The 27,969-nt window shown below is 45.2% G+C and overlaps 1 protein-coding gene across 1 annotated transcript in view; it reads left to right on the top strand.

The window, feature by feature from the left end:
* LOC121288542 (MICAL-like protein 2) overlaps positions 1 to 27,969 on the top strand; it is a 103,789-nt gene that overhangs the window by 41,441 nt on the left and 34,379 nt on the right. The window contains exons 6-7 of the mRNA XM_041207123.1: positions 7,584 to 8,524; positions 18,953 to 19,052. Of these exons, the coding sequence (XP_041063057.1) occupies positions 7,584 to 8,524; positions 18,953 to 19,052 (1,041 nt within the window). The remainder of the gene's footprint in view (positions 1 to 7,583; positions 8,525 to 18,952; positions 19,053 to 27,969) is intronic.

Below are 27,969 nucleotides of genomic sequence, written 5' to 3'. Positions count from 1 at the left end.
CCCCTGAAGCAGTGTAGTCCAGACTATGACACCAACGGGCATGGGACTGCATAGGAGGGAACAGCAAAGTGTAGAAATGCAGTTGTTATAGGAGATTCCATAGCCAGGGAGATGGACAAGCATTTCTGTAACTTGTCATCGTCAGCGTGAAACCCGCATGGGGTGTTGCTTTGTCGGTTCCAGATACATCACAGGGAGGGTGCAGAATATCTTGTAAGGGAAAGGGAGTGAGCCAGAAGTTGTGGTACACGTTGTTACCAACATCATGGAGAGGGCAAGTATTGAGGTCCTAAGGTGAGATTTTCAGGAGCAAGGGAGGAAATTAAAAAATGGAACCTATTATGCCTTGCACAGTAGAAATAGGAAGGTAGGGAGGATCAATGTGTGGCTTGAAGCATGGTGCAAGAGGAAGGGCTTCAGATTCTTGGGGTACTGGGACCAGTTCTGGGGCAGAAGGTGACTATACCGATCAGACAGTTTGCACCTCAATAGGACTAGAATCAATGCCCTTGCAGGGAAGCTCACTAATGTGGTTGGAGAGGATTTGAACTAAATTACTAAATTGGCAGGGGGATGGATACCATCATATAGAAGTAAAAAAGAGAAATAAGGTACACAATGTAGGAGTTTGGGTGGTACTAGAGGAGGAGGTGATTCTATATAGAGGAGGAGGTGGACTAAGTAGGACGACAAGGAATGCAAAAACAGGATTACAATGTATGTATGTAAATGCACAAAATGTACTGAATAAGGTTGGTGAGCTACAAGCACAAATAGCCGAATGAGAATATGATGTAGTGGCGATTACCGAAACATTGCTTAAAAATGGTGAGAAATGGGCACTTAATATACAAAGATATAAAGTATTCAGAAAAGATAGAGAAGGAAAAAAGGGAGTTGGAGTGGCAGTAACGTTTAGACAAGACATTGCAGTGTTGGAAAGAGAGGATTGCCTTGAGGAGACAAGAACAGAGCCCATTTGGTTAGAGTTGAGAGGTGAAAAAAGGAAAAATTATGCAACTATGGGTATTCTAAAGGCCTCCAAATAGGGAGAGAGAGATAGAGGCACAATTCAGCAGGGAAATCACAAAGATATGCATGAACTACAGTGTGGTGATATTGAGGAACTTTAATTACCCAAATATTGATTGGGATAATGTTAGGGTAAAGGGTAAGGAGGGAGTGTTCAGGAAATGTGTTCAGGAAAACTTCCTTGATCAGTATGTTCTTGTCCCAATTAGAATGGAGGCATTGCTGAATCTGGTGCTGGGAAATGAGGTGGAACAAGTGGACCAAGTGTCTGAGGGGGAACATTTGGGTAAAAGTGATCACCGTACCTTAAGGTTTAGATTAGCACTGGAGAAAATCAAGGAACGCTTCTAAATTGGAAGATGGCTAATTTCAGGATAAAATGGAACCAGAGACTGACAGGATGAACTGTAATGTAACAATGGGTGATCTTTAAGGAGGAGACACTTCAAGTACAGGCCACGTATATTCCAACACAGGTGAAAGGCAAGTGAGCCAAAAACAGGGCTCCTTGGATGACACGGGAATTAGAGATTCTGATGACACAAAAGAGGATGGTGAGTGATGCATGTCAGGTGCACTCTTCAAGTGAGAACCAGGTCAAATACAATAGATTGAGAGCGGAGGTGAAGAGGAAAATAAGGCTAGCAAGGAGAGAGTATGAGAATAGAATGTCAATCAACATAAAAGGGAACACAAAAATTTTCTGCTAGTATGTAAATAGTGAGCACGCAGTAAGAGGTGGAGTGGGTCCTATTAGAGACAAAGAGCATGATAAATGCTTAGAGGCGCAGAGCAAGGCTAGAATACATAATGAGTTATTTGTATTGGTGCTTACTAAGGAAGAGAAACCTGACAAAACATCAGTAGAAGCAGAGATAGCGGAGGCAATGGATAGTGTGAAAATTGAAAGGGAGGATGTACTGGAAAGGCTGGCTATACAAAGGGTAGATATGTCACCTGGCCTGGATGGCTTGCATCCCAGGTTGCTAAAGAAAGTGGGGGTGGAGATAATGGAAGGGCTTGCATAATCTTCCAATCTTCCCAAGGTACTGGGGAGGTACCAGAGGATTGAAAAATGGCAAATGTGAGATTCTTATTCAAGAAAGGGTGTAAGGACAGTCCTAGCAACTACCAGTTAGTTTAACATCAATGATAGATAAGGTCTTTGAATCCTGAATCTGGGAAAATCTTCAGGCACCCGGAGAGGTTTGAGTTAATTAAGGAGAACCAGCACGGATTTGTAAAAGGCCCAATCATGCTTGACCAATTGAATTAAATTTTTGATGAAGTAACAGAGAAGGTTGATGAAGGGAATGTAGTGGATTTGTCCATATAGATTTTAAGAAAATGTTTGACAGGGCACCACATAAAAGGCTGATTAACAAAACTGAGGCTTGTGGAATAGGAAGGCCAATGTGCAACTGGATAACAATTTGGCTTAAGTCCAGAACATGAGTCGTGGTAGATGGTTGTTTTTTGAACTGGAGGGTGGTAGACAATGCTGCTGTGCAACATTCAGTGCTAGGAACACTGCTTTGTTTGCTATGTATAAACGACTTGGACCTTGGAATATGAGTAAAATTGCTAAATTTGCTGATGATACCAAAACTTGGAGGAGTGGCAAACAAAGTGGGGATGATACGAATTGCCTGCAACAGGACAAAGATAGGTTAGCTGAATGGGCAGACACATGGCAGATTGAATTTAATACAGGGAAGTGTGAGGTGATGTACTTTGGCAGAAAGGATGCAAGGAGGCAATATAGACTTATTGGCACAATTTTAAAAAGTGCAGGAACTGAGGGACCTGGTGGTGCGTGTGCATCGATCTTTGAAGGTGGCAGAACATATTGAGAGAGTGGTTAGTAAAGCGTATGGGATTTCAGGTTTCATAAATAGAGACATTGGGCTGGATTGGACAGGGTTATGCCTCCCCCCCCGCAACACCCCGCCCATCCACCACCGGAAGAAAAGTCAGTTCCAAGCTGAGTGACTTTGCCCGAGAGTAATAACATGATGGGGGTGACCTAAGTAAGCAGAGAGTGGGACTTTCATCTTTCAGTGGGAGGAAGTCCGGCTCACGAGAGCTGCTGGTCAGAACTCAGTAGTGGACCCTGCTGGGACTGCAAGGGAGGAAGATCATGGTGCCCAGACCCAGGTAATTCATGGGTTTTTAGAGCGAGGAGGAATCAGGCACCCTAGGGAGGGAGGGGTGAAAGGAGTTGGAGGGCGGGTAGTGGAGGCCAAGTGGGGTTGAGGGGGGGTACGATCTTGTGGGCAGGGGGGGTGCTGCGTGCCTCCAACGTGCATAGGGCACCCTCAAAAGGATGTATCCTCTTTTTTCCTGCCTTTTCACCCAACTTGGGTGAGAAAACCGCCTTCTCACTCTTGCTTGCCTTCCACTGCCCAAAGTATTATGGCAGTGGAGGTGGATTGAGAGTCTCATTGTGCACTAAAGTCCCTCAGTCGGCCTAAGGGCAAGTGGCCAATGGATGCCTTATTCACCCCCTGTATTATGCGGACCAGGTTGGGTGTGAATGGGAAGGTGGTAGGCTAGCCACCTGCCGAAAACACGAGTGGTGAGGGGGCCATAAAATACAGCCTTTTGAGTACAAAAGCAGGGAAATTAAGCTGAATCTTTATAAAGCTCTGGTTAGGCCCCCACATGAGTATTTCGTCCAGTTCTGGTCATCACACTTTAGGAAAGATGTGAGAGTTCTTGAGAGGGGCAGAGGAGATTTACACGAATGGTTCCAGGGATGGGGAGGGGGTTTGTTTAACAAGGTTGATTTGGAGGAGCTAGGGATTCTTCTCCGTGGGGCAAAGGAGATTGAGGAGAGATTTGATAGGAGTGTACAAGATTAGGACAAGCTTAGATAAGGTAGGCAAAGTAAAGCTGGCCCCATTAGCTGATGGCACAAGGACTAGAGGATACAGGTTTAATATTTTGCGCAAGAGATGCAGGGGAAATGCGAGGAAGAACTTTTCTACACAGCAACTGGTAATGACCTGGAACTCAGTGCCCACGAGGGTGGAGGATTCAGAAACAATCAACAATTTAAAAAGGAAATTGGATGGGAACTTGAAGAAAATAAACTTGCAGGGCGACAGGGATCGAGTGGAGGAGAGGGACAGACTGGATTACTCTCTAGGGAGCCAGCATGGACTTGAGAGGCCGAGTGGCCTCACTCTGTGCTGCAATAGCTCTGTGACCCTATAATCACTCCTATTATATTGTAAGCACTCTTTAAATGCAAGTTGTTTTGTGGCAATCCAATCAATAAAAAGTGTGTTTTTGTGCAGATTTAGAGGTCAGGGAATAATAGGACCAGGATGAGAAACATAACGTAAGCATGCATTTGAAAGTTATATATTTTGTTATTTTTATATTCCTATTATAATTGCCATTGCTCATATTTGGAATTGGATCTACCTCTGTAAAAGGCGTATCTCCCCAGTGGCTCTACAGTGCCAACACTGTTGGAAACATGTATTTACAGTGTGACATGTTTACAAAGGCCCTTTCAATTATAAATGTAGACTAAGGGATTTACAATGGAGGGAAGTTGACAGGAATTCTGCTCAGATCTAAAAATTTAATGATACCAATGGAAAGAAAAAGCTTTTATTTATATAACATCTTTGACATCCTCAAGACAGCCCAAAGAGCTTTACAGCAAATTAAGTACTGTCGCTGTTTTATAGGCAAACACAGTTTCCTGTTTAAGCAGAGAAAGATCCCACAAATAGCAATCCAATAATGTTCAGTTAGCCTGTTTATTTGTGCTATTAGTTAGGACACTGAGAGAACTTTCCTGCTCAACAGTTAGTGCCATGACCATATGAGAGGGAAGGCTGGGCCACAGTTTAATGTCACATCTGAAAGACAACACTTCTGCCAGTGCAGCACTCTCTTACTGATGTATTAGCCTAGATATTGCATACAAGTTTTTGGGGGCAGGGTTTGAATCATAACCTTCTGATTTTGAGGTGAAGATGCTACCATTAAGTCAAGGCTTGGCATTTTTCCTTTCGGCATTGGGTTAAACATTGTCCTTTTATCTTTGGGACATGAGCTCTGATCAGCTCAGTGTGAGGGAACTAAATCCTCCTTTGGTGGATCCAATGGAATAATGCCACACTGGTATAGTGGGGACTGGTTGCTGAGGCATGTTGGGGTAGAGTAAGTTGATTATGCATCTCTTTAGGACCAGGGGTAGGCCATTCAGCTGTTTGATTCCATTCTGCTATTCAGTTAAACCATTGCTGTATCTTAACTCCATCTATAGGCCTTGGCTTTATATCCTTAATACCCTTGCCTAACAAAAATCTACCAATCTCAATTTTGAAATAAAAACAAAAAAACTACGGATGCTGGAAATCCAAAACAAAAACAGAATTACCTGGAAAAACTCAGCAGGTCTGGCAGCATCGGCGGAGAAGCCGATGCTGCCAGACCTGCTGAGTTTTTCCAGGTAATTCTGTTTTTGTTTTCAATTTTGAAATGTTCAATTGACTTCCCAGCTTCAACGCCTTTTTGAGGGAAAGGAAGTTCCAGATTTCCAGTGGAAGAAGGACATCCTGACATCACCCTTGCATGGTCCAGCTCTAATTTTCAAGTTATGCCCCCTTGTTCTGGGCTCCCCCCACCAGAGGAAATAGTTTCTCTCTACCTACCTTATCGGCTCCTTTAATTGCTTTAATTAGATCACCCCTTAATCTTCTATACTCAAGGAATTATAAGCCTAGTCTATCCATCAAGAAATGTGATGGCTGGGAATACTTGATGTGTGCCTAAAATTGACAAATATTCTCTGCACAGAATGTTAATGGTCTGTTCTATCTCCTGAATGTTAATTGTCAGCTGGTGATTTGAGTCAAAGACTGTGACTGTCCAGCACTCAGCATTTGTGGGCAGTATTGGAATCTCCAAAAGGTTGGGCCATGCGAATCCAGTGAGTTTGGAGCTGTTCCAAGTGAACTATCAGGCTAGTGTGGAATGGATTCTAAGAAAGGGATTGTTTAGTTGCACAACATGATCAACATTCTTTCTTCCGGTTTCTCAGAAAGAAACTTCAACTTTCTGAACAAAAAAAAGTTGGATGGAAGAGTTGCAAAGTGTTGCCTTGGCAACTGTCAGGCTACAGATGGACAGGAAAGCCGAGCTACACGGAGAACAAAAAATTCCCAGCAGTATGCATCTTCAATAGGGTTGCCAACTGTGATTAAATGTATTCCTGGAGGTTACATCAGATGACTTGCCCCCATGCTCCAGCCACTCGTTCGTCAACACATCCACCCTTGTGACACACAGCCTTCCTATGCCAATTGGAAAATGAAAAGACTCATTACCCGATAGGATGATGCTTGACTGTTAGCCAGAGAGACTTTTCTTCCCATTTTCAATATTTTTCTATCTTGTAAAGAGAAATGGTCAAAGAAAATTTTCAAAAACCTATCTTTTTAAATGTCCATATGATTTTTCTCCAGGATTGTATACAACAATGTCCTGGAGATTGATCTTCAATTCCTGGAGACTCCAGGCCAATCTTGGAGGGTTGGCAAATCTAATCTTCAATAGTTCAGCTGATTGAAGCAGTGAGTTGCTGAGCCACACAGTCTGGGAGAGCAATCTTGACCCCTGAGGGACGTCAGCACTAGAGCAGTGCTGTACTGTCGGAGGGACAGCACAGAGGGTGTGCTGTGTTGTCAGAAGATCAGTACTGAGGGAGCGCTGCATTGTCAGAGGGACAGTACTGAGGGAGTCCTGCCTTGTTGGAGGAGCAGTACTGAGGGAGTGTTGCGTTATTAGAGGGTCAACACTGAGGGATACAATATTGTTAGATAGGGCAGTACCGAGGGGGTGCTGTGCTGTCAGAGATCCCATGAGATGTTGAAACTTCAACTGTCTCAGGTGGACATTAAAGATCTCACAGCACTACTTTGAACATGAGCACTGGAGTTATCCCTCGGCCAACATCACTGCTATGCGTAAATTGGCTGCTGTGATCCCAACATTACAACAGTACTTCCCTGGCTCTACTAATTTAGCTCATCGTAACCGGTGACATGGAAAAATTATTACAATTGACTTCAGTACCACTGATTTAGTCAGGGGAATTTGAATAGGTGCCCTGCTCTTAATTTTTATTCTTGTTTCTCTGAGACATGTAGTGTAGCAGGTTTAGGATAAACAGTTTTCCAAAGTGTCCACCATTGGGGTAACTCTTGCTTCACGTCTGGGTCTGTTGTGGACTAATTGCTACGGATTGGTTGCTGTTACTCATCAACAACTTCATTATTGTTTGTAGCTTGCAACTACTAGCATGATAGAAGGTGAACTAGATGGAACTTGGTCTTTTTGTGTCTCACAATTGGTTGGGAAGGAAATTAGACAACGTGCCTCCTATCAAATGTTCCCTTTAAGTTAGTGATTATGTAAAGCTAATTAAATACTACCCTTAAAGTGTAGGTCAAATTTTAAAACTATTAATTCTGCTCCTTTTTCACATTGTCTTCTGCATCTCTCTTCATGTTTCTCACCTGCCACAGGTGCAAACAGTGCTCCACTACACTCATGGCTGGTGCTTACAAGACTGGACCTGAACCTGGGACTTTCATCTGCATCAACCATCAAGCCAAGGCTGGTGAGAATAACAATAACAGCAGCATCATCCCCACGTCACAGGGCCTCAGCCCCAAACCCAATGAGCCAGCCCCCACTGTCCACAAGCCAGTGCTGAGCCATGTGACAGGCCCTGCTGCCGTGATGAACACCCCCAAACAGGCCAACGCCTCCCTGGCAGATTTCAAACATGGGAACAGCCATGCAGAGACAATGCAGGCTGCAAGGCAAAGATTGAGGAGCTCAGGAACTCCTGAAAAAGGGCCTATATCTGATTTAGGATCGCCAGCGAGCTCATTCCATTCTCAGAATCCTGTGGGAGGGCAGCACAGTTGGATGGAGACCATGATACAGAAGCCTTGGTCTCCTGGAAATCAAGAGCGTACCAACATGTTGAAGAGCCCATCCTCAACCACCAGGCCCAGCTCTGACTTGGACAAAGATAAGGCACGCTTGGTCCTCCAGAAGAATTTGCCTTTTGACAACAATAACAATCGGAGCCAAGGTGTTACCTCACCTTCCCGGTTCAACACCGATAAGCCTTCAGTGCCACAGCCAACCAGACACCAGACTGCCAAGGCCTTAACATTCGACATAGGCAACGAGAGAAATATTCAATCAGGAACCAGGCAATCTGTGACTCCAGAGCAAAGGAGTGAGCCCAGCAATACACAAGCCTCCAAATGGAGGCCAATATCTTCTTTGGAGCTATCATCACGTCCTGTGGTCACGAAAGGGGTTGCCAACGCTGAGGTAGTGCTCACGCCATCAACAGATAAAGCCCCACGTGTTGCATTGAACCGGGCTTCCAGCATGAATGAAGCAACAGGTCGTGGATTGACTTTGACCCAGCAGATAAACAGTAAAGGTTAGTTCTCCATCTGACTGGCTAAACTAGAAACTCTCAGTGGCTGCTCTTATTTCACATTTCACCACCCATTAGCTGGCAATCAGTCCCTTCTGAATGGTCTTTGTTATCTTAACTTGAACACATAACCTAGGCCTGCAGTTGGACGAAGCACTGAGGGAGTGCTACACTGTCAGGGCTGCCCTCTTCCAGATGTGATGTTAAACTGAGATCCCAGCTGGAATCCTGTGTTCTCACTGGTGGTGAGCTTGGAGGCGGGAAGGCAATTTACTTAGGTGGGATGCTAACGGCGTACCAGAACTCCACCGTCTTCCTGCCTCAGCCAGAATTAAGTTCTGGGGAGGAAGGCCCATGATCAACTTACCTGCCCTGCTGCCAATTGAGGCCCTAAAGTGACCAATTAATGATCACTTAAAGGCTCATCCCACAGCTGCTGGTATGAACCCAGCTGCAGGCGGGCGTGCATGACATGTAAAACTGTTTGGCCAACTTGTTAACTCCGGGGGTGGGGACATTCCTTGATGCAAGGCCCACAGTGCCAGGTCGAGGGACTGGTCATCGAGAAAGTGGGGCCTCACTGAGAGCCAACCTTGCCCTTGCTGCCCACACCGCCTGCTGCACTCCTTCACCGACCCCACATTATTTACTTGTGGCCTGGGTCTCTCCATGATCCTGGGACTCCAGTGCATGTCACAGCCTCTCCAGTGGCGCTGCCAAGCACAAGAGCTGCCAACCTCTGACTGGGCAGCAGCTCTCGGTCAGCGAGATCTCCGCCACTGGGCCTTGATTCTGGGGGAAGGCCTGTCGCTGGCCTCGCCATTGCCTGATTGGCTTGACGTTCGGTGGGCCTTCCTGAAAAGAGGCAGTGCCTGTCTCTTGCCAGCTCTCCAGCTGGCAGGCGAGACCTTGACACCTCAACAAGATTTTGCCCCCATCTGCCTATTCGGGTTGATGAATAAAAACTTCTATTTATATGGTGCCTTTCACATAATGAAACATCCAGATCCCATAGCACTATTTGAAGAAGAGCAGGCGGGTATTCCCCTGTGTCCTGGGCAACCACCATCCCTCAACCCATACCCGAGTAAAAAGATTAACCAGTCTATTCTCTCCTTGGCACTTTGCTGTGAGCAGTTATTTGCCATTTTATTGTACATAACTGTGATAACTGATTGCTTTGAGAAGTATTTAATTGAATGTCCTGGGGACTTTAAGATGCATTCTTCAGTTTAGTGGAGCGATTAGAGAAACCTGGGATTATTTTCCTAAAAGCAGAGTAGGTTAATGGGAGATTTAATAAAGCTGCTTAAAATTCTGAAGGGTTTTGATAGGGTTAATAAGGTGAAACTACTTCCACTGGCAGTTGGGTCGGCTACAAGAGGACACCATTTTAAGATAAATGGGAAATGAACCAAGGGGAAGATGAGGATAATTTTTTTTACACAGTGAATTTTTGTGATCCGGAGTGCGCTGTCTGAGAGGGTGGTGGAAGTGGATTCAATCATAATTTTCAAGAGGAAATTGAAGGGGTAAATGTGCTAGGCGATGGGGAAATAATGGGTGGGGGCAGGGGTGGGGGGGTGCTGTGGGGAGTGACACTTACCAGATAACTCTTTCAGACAGCTGGCACAGGCAAGATGGGCTGACTGGTCTCCTTAAGTCCTGTAAGATTCTACATAAATGGAGGTTTACATCTTGAGCTTCTCAGCATTTGCAACTCTCATGAACAAAACAATGTTAACATTGTGGGGAGAATTTTCACGTTGGCGTGGGGGAGGGGGGCAGGCCTCGCATGCCGATGCATAAAATGGCGCGCGGTGATGTTGGGCATGTGTGCCGACATCACTGCGCCTCATTCAGGTTTTTTGTTTGGCGGGCATGCGCTGGAGGTGGCTGTGCACCTGCCGAACTGTCAAAGGACTGTTAAAGCCATTAAAAAGCCAATTAAATGAATTATCAATGCTGCCTGTCCAACCTTAAGGTTGGCAGGCAGGTGAAGAGCCCAAGCAGCCTTGGTGTTTTTCAGGAAACCTCATCCTGATATTTCAATATGAACTTAATCTCTCTGAGTGCAGGCTCCGACTCTCCCTCCTCCTCCTGTCTGCACAGGCAGCGGAGCACTACTGGCCATGCATCATGCTGGGCGGGCCTTTGTTAGCCCGCCCATGTAAACTGGCGGCGCGGATCTGAATGACGATTGGCTCTGCCCACGTCCGCTCCCGATGGACAGGGAGAAAATTCTCCCCTATATGATCAATTCATCTTCTCTCAATGCCTTGTTGCCTAAACTATTGGAGAGGGTCATTGGCAGGTTCAGTCTGCTGGTGGGCATTATTGATGCCCCGCTGAGTGATGAGGCATAGTTTGTTGCCAGCCTCCATGTGCATTAAGCTTGTGATGAGCTGACCTAGCTGAGGCACTGTCTGGACAAGGCGACCCTCTTCCCTACTGACTCCCTCGGAGCCTGTTAGGCCATGTACAGGCTTGATTATGTAATCAAGCTCCGCAGGTTTGACTCTTTCAAACTGCTGTTGGCCAGGAGCCTAACAACATCATTTCTCCAGAAGGATGACTCAGGTCTCACAAATGCTGTACTATCACTAGTTAACCCTTCACTGGCACATTCTTGTTAAACGTAACCTATGATTTAACCCCTTTTCAAAAGAGAGTTGATGAGTTTTTGCCCTTGGACAGAATTTTCCGCTCTCACCAGCAGCTGGCGGGGTTACTAAATTTGCCAGCGGGAATTTAGTTTGGAATTTTGTTCTCCCGACTTTGAGGGCAGGCTAAAGATGAGTTGAGTTTCCCCCTGGTCTGGGTCAGGGGCCACATTTGCATTCATTTGCATCTCATGAATGCCCATTAAAAGCCCCTCATTGGAATTAAGTGTTCCCTCCAAATTAAGTGGATAATTAGAATGATCTGTTTCATAACTGTATATAATTGGCGTGCACCTGGCAAGCTTCAGTTCAGCATTACTTGGAGGTCAGTAGATGCTGCTTTCACCTTCCTTAAAGAGTGTTGCTGTGAGGTATCAGCTGCCTGCAGTACATACTGCGCCAAAACCAAGCACAGGAGGCAAGATCAGCATGGAGGGGTGAGACAGCGGCAGGATTGGAGGGTGTGGAAAACAAGAGGAGAGAGGTGAGACAGAGGCAGAACTGGGGCCGGGGGAACGAAGAATAATACGATTTGAAAAACAAGCTAGAAAAAGATCGATTGGAGAGGGGTCTCAGGGTGTCTAGGAGGAGCTCAGCACAGCAATTTTTGGCCAATTAAAGGAGCACCCTATTAATGTCTTGCTCAAACCATGGAGAGCATGGCTCAGCTGTGTGCTGGACTTGAGGGTCTCATGTACAGTGAATCCTCCTTTACTGATGGTGCAAATTCAGGCAAAAATCCATTAAGTCTAGGTACTGCCGTGCAGATGGTCATAATTGGCATTTGATCCTTACAGAGGCATGTGAGAATGGATATAGGGTCAAACAATCAAAGGTCATGGCTGCTGTGCAGAGGCAGCATGGGCCCTACAAGCCTCCATGTTCCCAGTGTGCAAAGCACCTTGCTTGCAGTTGTGAAATAAGTGCAAGGAATGTGGAGAGAGACTTATTGTCAAGGCGACTGGAGGACAAGCAACAGAAGCAGGACTGTGGGTTATAGGACCTGGTCTTTTGACTCCAATTAAGACACTCATCGTGAACACGTCTGAGGGGAAAGCTCACCTACCTGTTGTCCTCTAGGATGATGCCATCCTGCAAGGGGTGGCCTGGGGATGCTATGTACAGACTGAGGGCAGGTCAAGGGCTAGAGACTGGATTCCTGCCTTGTACATGGAAAGAGAATATTCAAGGGGAACTACCATTGATTACTCAGTTGTATCCATTCACAGACACTAGAAGGAGTGGAGAATGCAAAGCTGCAGCCAACACTGCCTAGTTGATAGCTATGATTATAATGAAGGCCCGTCGCCAATTGGCACAGCTCAGGGATGAACATCGCCCTGAGGACCAAGAGCCAGCAGGACCCCAGGAAGTCCCAGATCCTGATGAACTGCTGTGCACTCACACCAGTATGACAGCAGCTTAGCAAGGTGCCACTAACAGGAAAAACATTCATCAATGTTTAACATTTGACCATCTCAAGAGGGAACAACATCTGGACAGCTCCATCTCTCCAAACACCAGCTCTCATGGATGAATAATGCAAAGGCCTCATCTTGCTGCTGAGCCCCAATATCCCTCCTGACATCAGGACACAGTGACCTGTTGTTTTACGCCAGTGAGTTTTGTTTGCATTGTCCTCAGTGTGGCTCAACGGGACCATTTGGCTCAACAGCCATTTGCTTGTTGACAAACACTCATGACCCTGCATTTGTTGGAAGCCTGCCAAGTTTACATCTTGCATTTGGGAGAGACGTGACCCAGTCAGTGTTGTCACAGCAGTCAATGACAACTTCTTCCCTTCATAGGCCCTGCTGACTATTCAGGAGATGTGTTAGAGCATCGCTTTCAGAGCGTGAAGGTCCTTCTCAGTTCATCTCACAGAGGCCAATCCTTTCTATCTACCCTAAGCCAATGAGTGCACAGTCATGCAATGAATTCCAAATCGAGTTGCAAGTTGCGACTTTACAGAAGGATCATGTAAAGCCCCGCTAGGCAGCCGTTTGGGAGAAAGGTAAGATCATCACAGGTAAGTAGACAACTTCATCAGGATGAGCACACAGCTCTGACATCACACACCCATCCCCCTCTTTCAGACGTTTGTAATGTCACCGAATTAACCCAACCTCAAATCGTTCAGCATCAGGCATGGGGAGGCTGGGAACTAAGAATGGAATAGCATTCAGCCTTAAACACAAAGACGATAACAGGCTGCAGGGAGGCATTAAAGCCTTTGGTGCTTGATGGCAAATACTACTTTTCCCAAAAACTCACTGTCATAAAGTAAATGCCATTGCAAAGTACACTTGGGAGAAAAGATTCTAACGTTCGTCGTGACAAATACTTGTTTCACCCACAGACTCTAGACTTCAGTGTGACAGCAGCAGGATAATCACTAACATTGATGAGCAATTCTCCTGACACCAAATAATGTCTGTCTGAGATTGAAGGGTCACGGGTGTGTGTCCAGCCATCATTGTCACATATGCTGTGCCTCTGTCAATATTGCAGATGTGGAAATAAAGACTAATCACTGTGGTGAGAATGAGAGAGAGTTAATAGAACTGAGGATCCGGATAGGAGCTCATTGGGGCCCAGGTGGGGGTGGGGGGTGGGGTTGGGTTGGGGGGTGGTGGGGTGATATATTTTGGACCCTTAAATGAATGTGGGGCCTTGCATCACATCAATTAGTTATTGAATCCCTGAGATTTGGAGAGGGATAAATGCGAAATGTATTTACAACAGTGAACACAATATATAATGAATGGGCACCCTTGCCACCATTGTGCATTCAAAACTTCTTAATTAACATGAGCGCTAAGGCTAGGTGCAGCCTCGACATCCGCATCAGAGGTGGAGGCAGCCTGTTGGTTGCTATGTCCTGTTGTTTGAGATGACTTTGGTGAGTGTCCTCTGGTGGCCTGAGGCCTGGATGGCCCTGTCCTGCAAAGGGTCTCCTGATCTGGGGCAGGTACACCCTTCTTGTTCTGAACTGCTGGAATTGATGGGATCACAGTTGGAATAGATTTGGAGTGTCAGGATAACCCTGGAGTGTCCAGGGTGGATATCCCGGGGTGTCTGGCTGGTGCTCTTCCTTCCTCTGGGTGTTTGAGAGCTCCTACCTGGCTCCTTGAGGAGAAAGGACACCTGGAGGGAGGTCAAGGTGCCCCATCCCCTCTCGCCAAGCCACCGCTGGCTAGAGTGATGATGTGCAAGTCCGAGTGCAAATCTGGCTGAAACTGCTGGACCTGGGTCTCCAAGGCAGCCACCAAACTTCTCCTGGAGATTTTGATGCACTCACATGCTGGAGCCACAACATCAGATGGAACGTGGCCCAACCCCTCCATCCTTTGTTCCAGTCTGGTGATGGCCCCTGACAGCTCTGTTTGATGTTCCCCTGCCTGTCTCAGGGCTGATTCCAGAGGCTTGTCATCAGATTCAGACACAGCAAGGGCCTGGCCTCCAGAAGTCCTCCGAGCGTCAGAGGCTGTCACTGCATCTGCTTGCTGTGGACCTCTGCCTGTGAGTTGATTACCAGATTGTGACCCTTAGCCTACTCTAGAACCAGGTCCCACCAAGGTGCATGTATCAGCGCTAGTGGAGGGTGCAGCTGAACGCAATGATGGGTCTTCATCAGATAGGTGTGCAGCATCCTCTTCTGAGCTGGTCTGGGGCTAGGATGAGACATTTGAAGAAAACCTTTGCCTTTTCTTGCTGGTGGCTGGAATAGACAGTAGAGATAATTGACTAGGCAGGCTCCTATGTTATAGGTCACTCACAGTCATTATCCGCATGTTATCGATGTATACTGGATGCACCCTCATTGGCATGGTGGGGGAGACTAATCTTGCCTTCCATGTAGGAATGATCTCTATCCTCTCCAGTGATCTCTACTACCTGTTCCTTGTGGGTGGAGAATGTCCTCAACTCTGGGATCCCCACACTAGTCTTCGCTCTCTCCCTTCTGTTGTGGGCGATCTTGTCTTGCATAAGGACACATGAGTTGACTGTGAGCACTATGGATGAAAGAGCATTTCAGAAGCACGCATACCTGTTGTGTGTGCTGAGCCCCCCCAGCAAAAGATTAAGACGCCATTTGTGCAAGAACTTACATGAGATGGTGAGCTTAAAGTGGCTGATAGGCATTCAGTGCTGATGTCCCATCTGATGGTCATGTGTGCCATCCATGTGGGCTCTAACCCTTAGACTACTCGTTGCCCTCATGGAGTAAATTTGGAGTGAGTAAAAGTTTAATTTACCCTGTGGAGCGCATCAGATCATTCATTTGTTTCCTGCACTGCAGGGCGGTACTCTTTTGTTGGCCACGGGCACTGACCTCCCTGGCGACTTAGTCCCAGGCCGGCATGGTCAGGTGGGGAGGACCTCTTGCCCCAATCCCAAGCAAAGAGGGCCTCCTGCCTTTCCTGCATAGCCTGTAGGAGAATCCCCAGGGCGGCCTTGCTGAACCGTGGAATGGAGGGTTTGGTTCTTTTGAGCGTCATTGAGAACCAGAACGAAACAATACATCTGGCCTGCTGTGAGTGAATGTCTATGCGGGTGCTGTTTAAATATGGCACCAAGAACTTTGACCCCATGAGGTAACAGCGGGGTGCACAAATCCCTGCCCGTCCTGCCACGAGATTCAACGAGCTCCTTGTTGATGCACAATTAATGAGCTGAAAAGCAGAAGATCGCGACCCACCAACCAGTGGGAATCATAATGACTTTCCTGCCTGCCACCACACTTAGTCTCCAGAATAGAAAATTCCATCCCCTATATGAGTAAATGGGCATTATTATTATGTATCTTTTGTGGCCAATCCTTTAAAAAAATCAACCAACAGGCACGTTGAAGGGCAAATATGGCTGAAAATGGCCAAGCGAAAAAAATCTCCCCTCGCCTATCCCCCCTCCCTCACAAGAATTTAAGAAGACTGTGTACAGGATAAGGTTTTCAATTCTCCAGGATTTCTTTGTAGCCTGGAACCTGCTGTGAGTAAACCCTGGAGCATAAAACAGAGAGGCATTAAAACAAAATAATTTTTAAAAATCCTTTGAACACTTGAATTATTAGTTTTACTGGAGATGGTGGGGGGGGGTGATGTTTAATATACAATCAAGGGTCATTCAGTTGGGTATGGTATGAAGAGTCTATTTGCTTTTCAATTGGCCAAGAAGGTGCTGCACTGCAAGGGTGAACGTGTTGGGTAACCAACAGTGGGAGTGTGGGGAAGGGGCAGTTAAGACACTTAACATGATAAATTTTCCAAGAATTGGCCCTGTTCTAGTTTTTAATTCCATAGAATGCCTGTTCTTTGTCTCACTTTATGACATTTGGCTGGTCTCTAAATGACTTCCATAATTGTCTGGTCATTTGAAAATTCTTTGTGACCCAGTCAGGTTTGTAATTTTGTGATACCTTCTCTATGTCTAACTGTAATGATTCTGCTCTGAAAGATTTACTTGCACTGGCTATCTCCTTCCTGTTGTGATGTGTGTGTGCATGAACAGATGACTCTGGCAATCTAGATAACTCCATTCAATGTTGGGCTTTAAAAATAGCTGCAAAATAGGGAACCAAAGAAAGACTTGCATTTCTGTAGGACCTGACATGACCTCTGGACATTCAAGTGCCCCTTGCAGCCAATGAAATACTTTTGAAGCGTAGTCACTGTTGTAATGTAGGAAGTGTGGCAAACAATTTGCAAACCTTGAGCTCCCACAAACAGCAATGTGAAAATGATCAGATAATTAATTTTAGTGATATTACCATAGTTAAGAGATAAATATTGACTAAACCTCCCCTGCGCTCCTTTGAAGTACCTGTAATGGGATACTTTACAGCCACTTGCCAATACCTCTGCAATAGTGTACCACTCCCTCAGTGCTCCAGTGGATTTCAGCCTAGAATTTGTGCTCATCTCCCTGGAGTCGGACTTGAAACCACAACCTTCTCACTCAGCAGAAGAGCTACCAGCTGAGCCAGAGGCGATGCTAAGAGAAGAGTTTAATGCCCTCCTGTTTGGTGGCAGAAGGCATTTAATGAGGCAGGAGGGTGGCGGGTGGGGACCCGGCCACTTCCCTGCAAAGGCCCAAATGAAGTCTGTAGTGGGAAGGCCTGTGGATGGCTTTTCCGCCCTGCTGCCAATTGAGGCCCTTAAGTTGGCAACTAATGTGCACTTAAGGGCCTCATCCTGCTACTGCTGGTATTCACCCAATAGCGGGTAGCAGACTTACATGTGAAGATATTCTGGCAATAAACAACATGAACAATTTGTTAAAGATTGTACTGAAGATTAATGAAAATCCAGATGGAGCAAGATTGTGGCAGCATATGTCTGAGGCATGTATGTGCAGGTACAGAGGGCCACTGGTACAGACTAGTTTGGGAATGAGTGATTGGAAGACTATGATCTGATACCTGATTTTGGACTATGTTCCAGGAATCCTGTAGTTGAGACTGTGATTGTGCAGAGGTTGAAATTGTGATCTTGAAGTAAAATCATGACCCTGAGGCTGTAGAGAACTCTGCCTAGTGTGGACTTTTGAGTGCTGAAGTCAATCCTGGTCACTCGAGGCATTAAAGAAATATCCAAGTTTTGGCTGCAGTGAAAAGTGATGAGGCTGAACACATTTGTAGGTAGATTGAAGATTTGAGGAAAGATTAGACTGTTCTCTTGAAAAGTGATGAAAGAGTTGGGGACCTTTATAGAATTATCTAAGATACTAGGTGCAATAAAAAAAGCTATTCCAACATGATATGAAACTATACCATAAGTGAAGTCCAAGGTGACTGAGATATGACAACATCATCATCTCTAAATTCTCCTTCAAAGTACTCACACCATCACGACTTGGACATGTATCGGCCATTCTGTCATCGTCGTTGGGTCAAAGTTCTGGACTTCCCTCCCTAACAGCACTGTAGGGGGCACCTTCATCACATGAGCTTTCTGTTTGAACTCCTGTAGTCTATCACCACCTGATGGATGAGTGAAGATATTTTAATGATTGTGAGAGTGAGCAAGGTAATTCATGTATATGCATCAAACAGGAATCAGCATTGTGTGGAATCTTGCTGGTATATTGCTATTCCTGTGAGACTTGACTGGATAACATTTTCATGGAATTATATATTTTCTTAAATTTTAAATGTTGATTGTGATCTCATTTGTTTCAGTGTACCTCTTATTTATTGGTCTCACGGCTGTTTGAGAGATGTAATGCATTGTGTACAATGGTAAAATTGTTCTAATATTTTAGGCCTAACTCAAACATAGGGCAACTAGGGATGGGGAATTAAATGCTGACCTAGCCAGTCATGCCCAAGAATGAATAAAAGAAAAGTAGAGAGACCAGTAACAGGTTAATTCAGGACCTATATCAAGTCATGATTCTTCAGAGAGTGATTATTAGCTGGAGTGGCCCTTTTGGAACTGGGATGGGGAGTGATAGATTCCATGGAAGAATGAATCAGATGGATGTATGGCCTGCCTAAACTCTTCATCATTGTGAAGAGAAAATATATGTATCTGTAATATAGTATCTGAGAAATAGGCTAAGGAAATATGAACCAAATCAAATTGGGAGGGGCACAATTTTGGCTGTTCTGTAGACAGTTGAAAAATATTTTGGGAGGGTGGGAATGAAATGTTTCAGACTGCCACATTTTTGGGTACAGTGGCTCCAAAGCAAAGTGGGTGTGTGGATAATGGTGACCCCTGTGGACTGTCGTTTAATACTATGCTATTTATTGTTTTTCCTCCAGGGAATTTTTCCTACAGTCCGCAGATCATCACTAGACAAGAGGTAGATGAATCTCCTTCTGACTGGAGGTCCAAATTGAAGCCAGTCCAAAAACATCACAGGTGAGTGTGTATTACAGCCCTGAGTGGTAACTGAGACTCAATGGTCTTTGCTGAACTATGCTGAGGTGTCCTGGATTTAGTCCACAATCCCTGCCCTGGGTGCAGCTCTTTGGAAAATCCTTTCACACAACTGCCATGGGAAAAAAGTTTACCTTTGGGTAAATATAATTGGATCTCCTCTGGCTTGGCTTGGGTTGAGAAACTGGATTGTACTCTGCCTGTTTTACAGGCACTAAAGGATCTAATAAGGCAGGGGGCCATGCATGCATTCTCATTCTGCACTGTAAATGAGCTGCCCTCCATGTTATTTAAGGCTTCCCCATAGGCATCCAGGGCGTGTACCTGAAACAGGCATTGGTAGGCACTTTGCATATACGAATAGGAACCCTCACGTCTGCTTGAGACCACTTTGCAAAATTGGATTGGTCGTGGCCTTGGCTTGTTCCTCACATGCTGCGGTTAGTATTGCAGGCACGTGGGAGGCAAACTATACTAATCAGCCCTTAAAGGAACCACTGGAGAAAGGATTACATATTTTAATTAACATTATTGAGAAACCAAAGGGAGAGCTTCCTCTTTACAATGGGCTGAATTCCACCCCCCCCCCCCCACCACCGTTGGGGGGGTTGTGTGGGGGCAGGCGGGAGCGAGCGCAGACCCGATCGGGTGTGCGCCACCAATTTACGTGGGCAGGCCAATTAAGGCCTTCCCAGCACACCTGGAAGCGTGTGCGCTCCCTGTATGGGTGGGGGGGGGATCCCCTGAATCGGGGCCTGTGCTCTTTCATGCATGCAGGCAAAAGAGTGCAGAAATCTCCCTGAGGCACAGAGGTGCCTCAGAGAGATTAGTTTAAGTTCTGGAAAATTTAATAAAGGTGAAAAAAAGTTTAAGGACTTGCCCCCTCATGTGAAACTGTCACACGAGCTGGGACATGTCCATTAATTTTTTCAACATTTTTTATTTAATCAATAAACACTTCATGAAATCTCATCCCACCCGTGGATGAGGTTTCATGAAAAATGCGAAGGCCGCCTGGGCTCTTCGCCTGCCCACAAACCTTAAGGTTGGACGGGCAGCATTCTTAACAATTTTAATTACTTTCTTAATGGCCTTAATAGGCCTTTGACATGATGGCTACGTGCCTGCCGAACTGACAATCTAAATGACGCGCGGTGACATCGGGATGCCTGCCTGACATCACCACGCGTCATTTTACGCATTGGCAAGCAGGCCCCGCCCTTGCTTGCCGACGGGAAAATTCTTCCCAATAAGGTTAGCTTGGAAAAATAAAATTACATGACTAAGCCTCTGTAAAATATCTTTGGATGTTTATTATGTTCTGAAGGTGCTATATAAATGCAAACTGTTGTTATGTTGTAGGGACTCTTTTCCCTAGAAAAGAGAAGATTGAGATACAGGCCTTTAAGATTATGCAGGAGTTTGATAAGGTAGACACAGAAAAAATGTTTCCAATTGTGAGGAGGTCCAAAAGTTGTAAATATAGGATAGTCCCTAATAAATTGAATATGGAATTCAGGAGAAACTTCTTTACCCAGAGAGCAATTAGAATGTGGAACTCATTTCCACATGGAGTTGTTACACAAATAATATAGATGTATTTAAGTGGAAGCTAGATAAGAACATGGTGGAGAAAGGAACAGAGGTTATGCTGCCAGGGTTAGTTTTCTATTACTGGACTTGGCTGTGATGTTACTGCAATTGAATGGTCTGCAGATATTTGCTTTCTAGGCTTGCACATAAAGACAGGTTGCTTGGGTGAGACATTAGAGGGTCACCAATACCTATGCTTTAGCAGCATGAACTGGCCTTGTTAAGGAGGGAAGATGATGAAAGCAAACATATGCTGTACAAAAGCACACGTTTGATTGAGTCACTTTGTCGTTACTCCATCTGAGTTCTTGCTGCCTCTCTTTGGCCTTAAGTGGAATGACAGAGAGTGTTTGTTTGGTCCAGTAATGTCTCTATTTTTAAATTCTCATCGTTGTTCACAGATCCCTTGATGGCCTTATCCTCCCATATATCTATAGCCACCTCTGGCCCCGCCAGGTATCTGCACCCTCCCATTTTGGCCTTGTGCACATTTTCACTTTTAATTGTGTGGCAAGGCCCTAAACTCTGGAAATTCTTCACTAAACCTAATTGCACCTCTCCTCCTTTAAGATGTTCTGTAAAACCTATCTTTTTGAACCCAGCCCTTGGACACCTTATGTGGCTCATATTTTTTCTTGACAATGTTCTTGTAAACCACCTTGGGATATTTTGGCACATTTAACAGTGTAAGTTCTTGTTATTCTGCCTGTGCAATTAACTGCTGCAAATGATGGTCAGCTAGGTCACAGCTACGGCCTGCTCAGTTGAGAATAGCCCATGTGTTGCATGGTGGGCCGTTGGTAAAATCTGAATGGGTTCGTCTTGCATGAATGTTGATCATTCAGAATTCCTCATGCCCACTCTGGGGTAAATCTGGACTTCGTGTGAGGATGCACAATGGGTGATAGTGAGTCTGTAGCCCATTGACTTCAATGGAAATAACAATGGGGAGAGATATAAAACTTCTAATATCCCTCTTATCATGAGGGTAGAATGGGTTATTTCAAGTAGGTGAGTAAAGCTGTCCTCCAATCATACATAGCACCTGTTTCCTGGGGGCCAGATCACTGGAGCTCATGATGTGGCCCAGTTGGGATTGGATGAGCTACATTGTATTTGTCTTGTCAGTCAGGGAATTCTAGAGAAGTCCCAACCCAACCATTGGACCATGTTGAGTTGCCCAAAAATGTTTGACGTTTGGAACAAGCCTCTTTCCCTTTACTGCTTGGGTAGGGAATTTATTACCCCTTGGCAATGTGAGTAACTTCTTAACTCAGAGTCGGAACTGGAATCACCCAGAATCATGAAAACCAACAACTTGAGTTTATGTTGAACATTTCATCTCTGTATACCACTAACTCCAACCTTGTTGGTCAGCTTGCTCTTAGTTGGTAGTGATCTCACTTCTGAATCATGGAATCATAGAATGATACAGCACAGGAGGAGGCCATTTGGCTCATCATGCCCGTGCCTTTGAAAGACTCCCACTCCCCTGTTCTTCCTGCATAGCCTTGTAGATTTTTCCTTTTTATTCTTTATTTTTTCATGGGATGTGGGCGTCTCTGGCAAGGTCAGCATTTGTTGCCCATCCCTAATTGCCCTTGAACTGAGCAGCTTGCTAGGCGTTTCAGGGGGCAGTTAAGAGTCAACCACATTACTGTGGATCTGGAGTCACATGTAGGCCAGACTGGGTAAGGACGGCAGATTTCGTTCCCTGAATGACACTAGTGAACCGGATGTGCTTTTATGACAATCGATGACAGTTGTCATGGTCACCATTATGGAGACTAGGGACAGAATTTTGCCCTTGGTGGGCTGGCCCTGCCCCCAAATTGCTGAAGGGAAAATCCTGGCCTAGCTTTCAGTTCCAGATTTATTAATTGAATTTAAATTCCACCAGCTGCTGTGGTCAGATTTGAACCCATGTTCCCCAAAGCATTGGCCTGGACCTCAGGATTACCACTCAGTAACCATCTCCCCTTTGTGGTTATAAATCCAAGAGCATGGATTCAGCACCGTGTGGGCTCAACCCCTGCTCCAGCACATCCTTAAGCTGATATTTCACAACAGCACTGAGAAAGTGCTGCACTGTTGGAGCTGCCATCTTTTGGATGAGATATACCTGGAGCTCAGGTGGATGTTTTAAAATACTATTCAACACATAACATCCAACTCAACATTTTACCCTATACAAACATTGCTATCAGTTTTCATCTCGATGCTGTTTACAATTGTGATTAACAAGATTCTTTAGCTTGAATACCTTGCAGAAGACCTTCCAACGTCTTTACAGACATGTTTCAGGCAGGATTCCCATTATATTCAACTAGTGAGGAACTTACTTTTGAGTTAAGTCTGAAGGAAATCACTGCAGGCCTGAATTCTCATTGTGTTACAGTTCGCATTGCTTTTATAATCTCCTCTGCAGTGTTAGGAAGATTGCCCTTGTTTTTAAATCTATCTCTCCAATCAATTCATCAGGAGAAAGATGTGGAAGATTGTCCTGAGCAGCTCAATTTTGGCCATTTCCCATTATTTTGAAAAATTCCTTTCTGCCTTTTCCACTCCATTAAACTCTCACTCGCACACTTGTGTTGGCGTAAAGTGGCTTTGGGTTTGATGTTAATGTGAAAGTGACAGCAAATGTAGAGGATTTTTGAGCCCTGAGCTTTGAGAACCTCTTTTAGACCACCTTGTACTGGCTTCAGCTGATTTCCACACTGTTCAGAGCATTATCAGGCTTTGTGGATTTAATATTCAGAAACAAATTTGAGGATGGCATTTTATGACCAGTTTTAGAAATTCAATAGATTAATATGTCATGGGCAACAATTTAAACTTTACCATTTATTAGTTTCAGAAATTAAAGTCATCATTAAAGGCATTAACGACATTGTTATCATTCTGTTATATTGTACAGTCATTTCTTTAACATTTATTAGGTTCAGAAATTAACAGTGACTACTGTATAACCGAATAATAACAATGCTGTTAATGTCTTTAATGATGGCTTTAATTCCTGCAGCTAAAAACTGGTAACAGCTTAATTATGTGGCACAAATGATGTTGCAAATGTGTTTCATGTTGAATAAATCTAATAAAAATAAAGATGCCTGATCCTGTCTGATCTTGGGAGCAGAATTAGACTTGGTAATGTGAGACTGATGGCAGCCTTCTGTCTTGTAAGATGATGGCCTTAGATGTGAGACTGCCTGGGTTTAATGGGTGCCAGCCTTTGAGGTGAGGTGGGGGATCACTCTGGGAGGAAGAATTCAATTCAAGCTCAATGAAGAGTGCAGGAGGGCTTGCCAGGAGAAGCAGCAGGCACACTGAAAAATAAGGTGTCAACTTGGTGAAGCTACAACACAGGACTACTTGCATGTCAAACAGCATAAGCAGCAAATAGTAGACAGAGCTAAGCGATCCCAACACCAACAGATGAGACCTAAGCTCTGCAGTCCTGCCACATCCAGTTGTGAATGGCAAAGGACAATTAAACAACTAACTGGAGGAGGTGGCGCCACAAATAACCCTGTACTCAGTGATGGGAGAGCCCTGCACATCAGTGCAAAAGAGAAGGCTGAAGCATTTGCAGCAATCTTCAGACAGAAGTGCCGAGTGGATGATCAATCTCAGCCTCCTCCAGACATCCCCAACATCCAGATGTCAGTCTTCAGCCAATTCGATTCACTCCATGTGATATCAAGAAATGGCTGAAGGCACTGGATACTGCAAAGGCTATGGGCTCTGACAATATTCCAGCAATAGTACTGAAGATTTGTTCTCCGGAACTTGCCCCACTCATAGCCAAGCTGTTGCAGTACAGCTACAACACTGGCATCTACCCAACAATGTGGAAAATTGTCCAGGTATGTCCTGTCCACAAAAAGCAGCACAAATCCAATCCAGCCAACTGCTGCCCCATTGGTCTACACTCGATCATCAGTAAAGTGATGGAAGGGGTTATCAACAGTGCTATCAAGTGGCACCTACTCAGCAATAACCTGCTCATTGATGCTCACTTTGGGTTCTGCCAGGGTTACTCAAGTCCTGACCTTATTTCAGCCTTGGTCCAAACTTGATAAGAGAACTGAGCTAAAGAGGTGATGTAAGAGTGACTGCCCTTGACATCAAGGCCATATTTGACCGGCTTGGCATCAAGGAGCCTTAGCAAAACTGAAGTCAATGGGAATCAGAGGTAAAACTCACTACTGTTTGGAGTCATACTGAGCACAAAGGAAAATGGTTGTGGTTGTTGGAAGTCAATCACCTCAGTCCCAAGATATTGCAGTTCTTTAGACTAGTGTCCTAGGCCCAATCATCTTCAGCTGCTTCATCAATGAACTTCCGTCCATCATAATGTCAGAAGTGGGGATGTTTGCTGATGATTGCACAATGTTCAGCACCATTCACGATTCCTCAGCTACTGAAGCAGTCCATGTCCAAATGGAGCAAGACCTGGACAGCATTCAGGCTTGGGCTGATAAGTGGCAAGTAACAGGCAAGTGCCAGGCAATGACCATCTCTGACAAGAGATAATCTAACCACCTCTCTTTGACATTCAATGGCATTACCATTGCTGAATCCCCATCCATCAACATTCTGGTGGTTAACATTGACCAGAAGCTGAACTGGACTAGCCATATAAATACTGTGGCTACAAGCGCAGGTTAGAGGCTGGGAATTCTGAAGTGAATACCTCACCTCCTGACTCCCCAAAGCCTGTCCACCATCTACAAGGCACAAGTCAGGATTGTGATGGAATATTCTCCACTTGCCTGGGTGAGTGCAGCTCCAACAACACTCAAGAAACTTTACACTATCCAGGACAATGCAGCCTAATTGATTGGCACACCATCCACCACCTTAAACATTCAGTCCCTCCACCACTGATGCACTATGGCAGCAGTGTGTACTATCTACAAATGCAATGCAGCAATTGACAAAGGGTCCTTTGACACCACCTTCCAAACTTGTGACCTCTACCACCTCGAAGGACAAGGGCAGCAGATGCATGGGAACACCACCACCTGCAAGTTCCTCTCCAAGCCACTCACCATCCTGACTTGGAAATATATTATCATCCCTCACTGTCACTGGATCAAAATCCTGAAATTCTCATACTAACAGCACTGTGGGTGTGCCTACACCACATGGACAGCAACAGTTCAAGAAGGCAGTTCATCATCACCTCCTCAAGAACAGTTAGGGATGGGCAATAAATGCGGCCTAGCCAGCAACGCCAACATCCTGTGAACGAATATTAAAAAATTAGGCCAGTTACGGGCTCAGGATCACGATGTGGAATCACCCTGCACCTGGCCTTGTTAAGGTAGGCGGCACACAAATTTCATGCAGCCTGCTTATCTACATGATGGCAGCATGCAGCCCAGTGTGAAATGCATTCCTGCTTGGCTGCACATTCAGCAGTGGGTCCAGGTGTGTATGTGTGCCCAGCTAGCCTGGACCTCTAAAAGTCAGCCTGCCCTTCTTAAAGGAGGCTACATTAAGGATACTGGAGCTGGTGGAACACTTTCAGGGAGGCATGCTGGAAGGAAGAAGAATGGTAATGGCAACAAGCTGAGAGAGGGTCTCTAGGTTCTCGGATATGGCACTGGAAGTCTTACTTCAGTAGGTCGAGCGTGAAATGGCTGTGGGGCACTCGGAGTCAGTGGGGAAGTGAGACCCCGCCATCCGAAAATTTCAGGCCTATGAATCCAGAAACTTTTCCACACTCCTCCAATATCAGTCACCAGAGTACTGTGCAGCAGAAAAGGAAGTCAAAAACACCTCACCTGCATGTCTCATGTTGGCTCCTTTAAGTAGCATTATTATGGGGTGGGAGGTCCCTCTCATACATCTGAACACATGTTTAGCTGGTTGTGATTAAGAGAGGGCATTAACAGGACCTGCAAGTTCCAAAATGGCAGTTTGCACACTAAATCACCCTTAGACATTGTTTTACGTCATAATCTGCTATTTTGCAAGCTGCTGGCATATGGATAGCATACCCATTCCAGGCAGGGTGCACCAAGCTGCAAGTGCCTGGAAACAGCCTGGTCAACATTTTTTAAGTTTGGGGCCCCTGTAGTGCTGAGACCATAGAGCTGAAATGAGCAGCCTCTGGCTTTCCACCTCTCTTCTGCACCCAGATGGCCTCAGAGAGGGAGCATATAATGTCTGCATGTCACTTAACCCTTCGCGATATGGTGGGCCTCACAAAGGGCGGAATGTCCTATAGATATAAGTCGTAACATTATAATACACTTACACTTTTATTCTTTTTATGGCATCTTATATTTGAATTTCTTGGTTGTGTTCCCTTGAAAAGAAATATGAAAACTGGAGTGGGGACTTGGAGGGGGGTGGGTGGGGGGTGGGGGGGGGGGGGTGGGGAGGGCGGGGTGGGGGGGTGGGGGGGTGTGGGGGTGGGAGTGTGGAGTGTGGGTGATAGGGATTGGTTTCTGTTGATGACACTGGGGCAACCCAATATAATCCTTATTAAATGTCTAGATAAAGACATGCTCCCAAAGAGTACAATTTGAATCCAACCTTAAGGGAATGAACTAGAAGGCTATCATCTCAATCAGTAGATGGATTAGTTTTCTGTTATAACACTGGCAAAGTATATCTGACAGCCATGTACCTGTCTTATCTCTTGCATTTGTAGTATTTAGCGTTTTAATCTTCCCTTTACTTTAATACTAAGCCATTGAGTCTGGTCCTTAGAAAAGGTTGATGCCTCACTGTTCTCCTGACAGCAGTCAGATTATGCCAGCCACTGCAGGAGTTTGCTTGCTCAGTTAGAATTTCCAGCTTTAGATCTGGAAGGTATCTAGAGTTATTTTAATCCCAGATATATGAATATAGAATCATGGAATTACACAGCACAGAGGGAAGCTATTCAGCCCATCATACCTGTGATAGCTCCTTGAAAGAGCAATCCAAATAGTCCCACTCCTATGCCCTTTTCCAAATCCCTGCAAATTCTTCCCCTTTGAATCCGTTTCGAAAGTTATTATTGAATTAGTTTCTACAACTCAATGCATAAGAACATGTACATATACAAAACTGAAGGACAGAGAAAAACCAGCTGGCAAGCCTGTCGGAGAAATGGCTGTATAACCACCGGACTATGTAAACTAAATAACTGACTCAATAGTTGGAACTCAAATTGCTCTGACTCACTGATTCAATTAATGACCATCCATAATCCACAGAATGCAGGAGAGCCTCCACTATTCAAAAATTGCAGGAATGTCTGTCTGTCACCCACAGCCCACCAGTGTTGCCGAACAAGGCTTTA

Source organism: Carcharodon carcharias, chromosome 15, assembly GCF_017639515.1.
Source record: "Carcharodon carcharias isolate sCarCar2 chromosome 15, sCarCar2.pri, whole genome shotgun sequence".
Classification (NCBI taxonomy): Eukaryota; Metazoa; Chordata; class Chondrichthyes; order Lamniformes; family Lamnidae; genus Carcharodon; species Carcharodon carcharias.
This window is presented reverse-complemented; position numbering and strand designations above follow the sequence as displayed.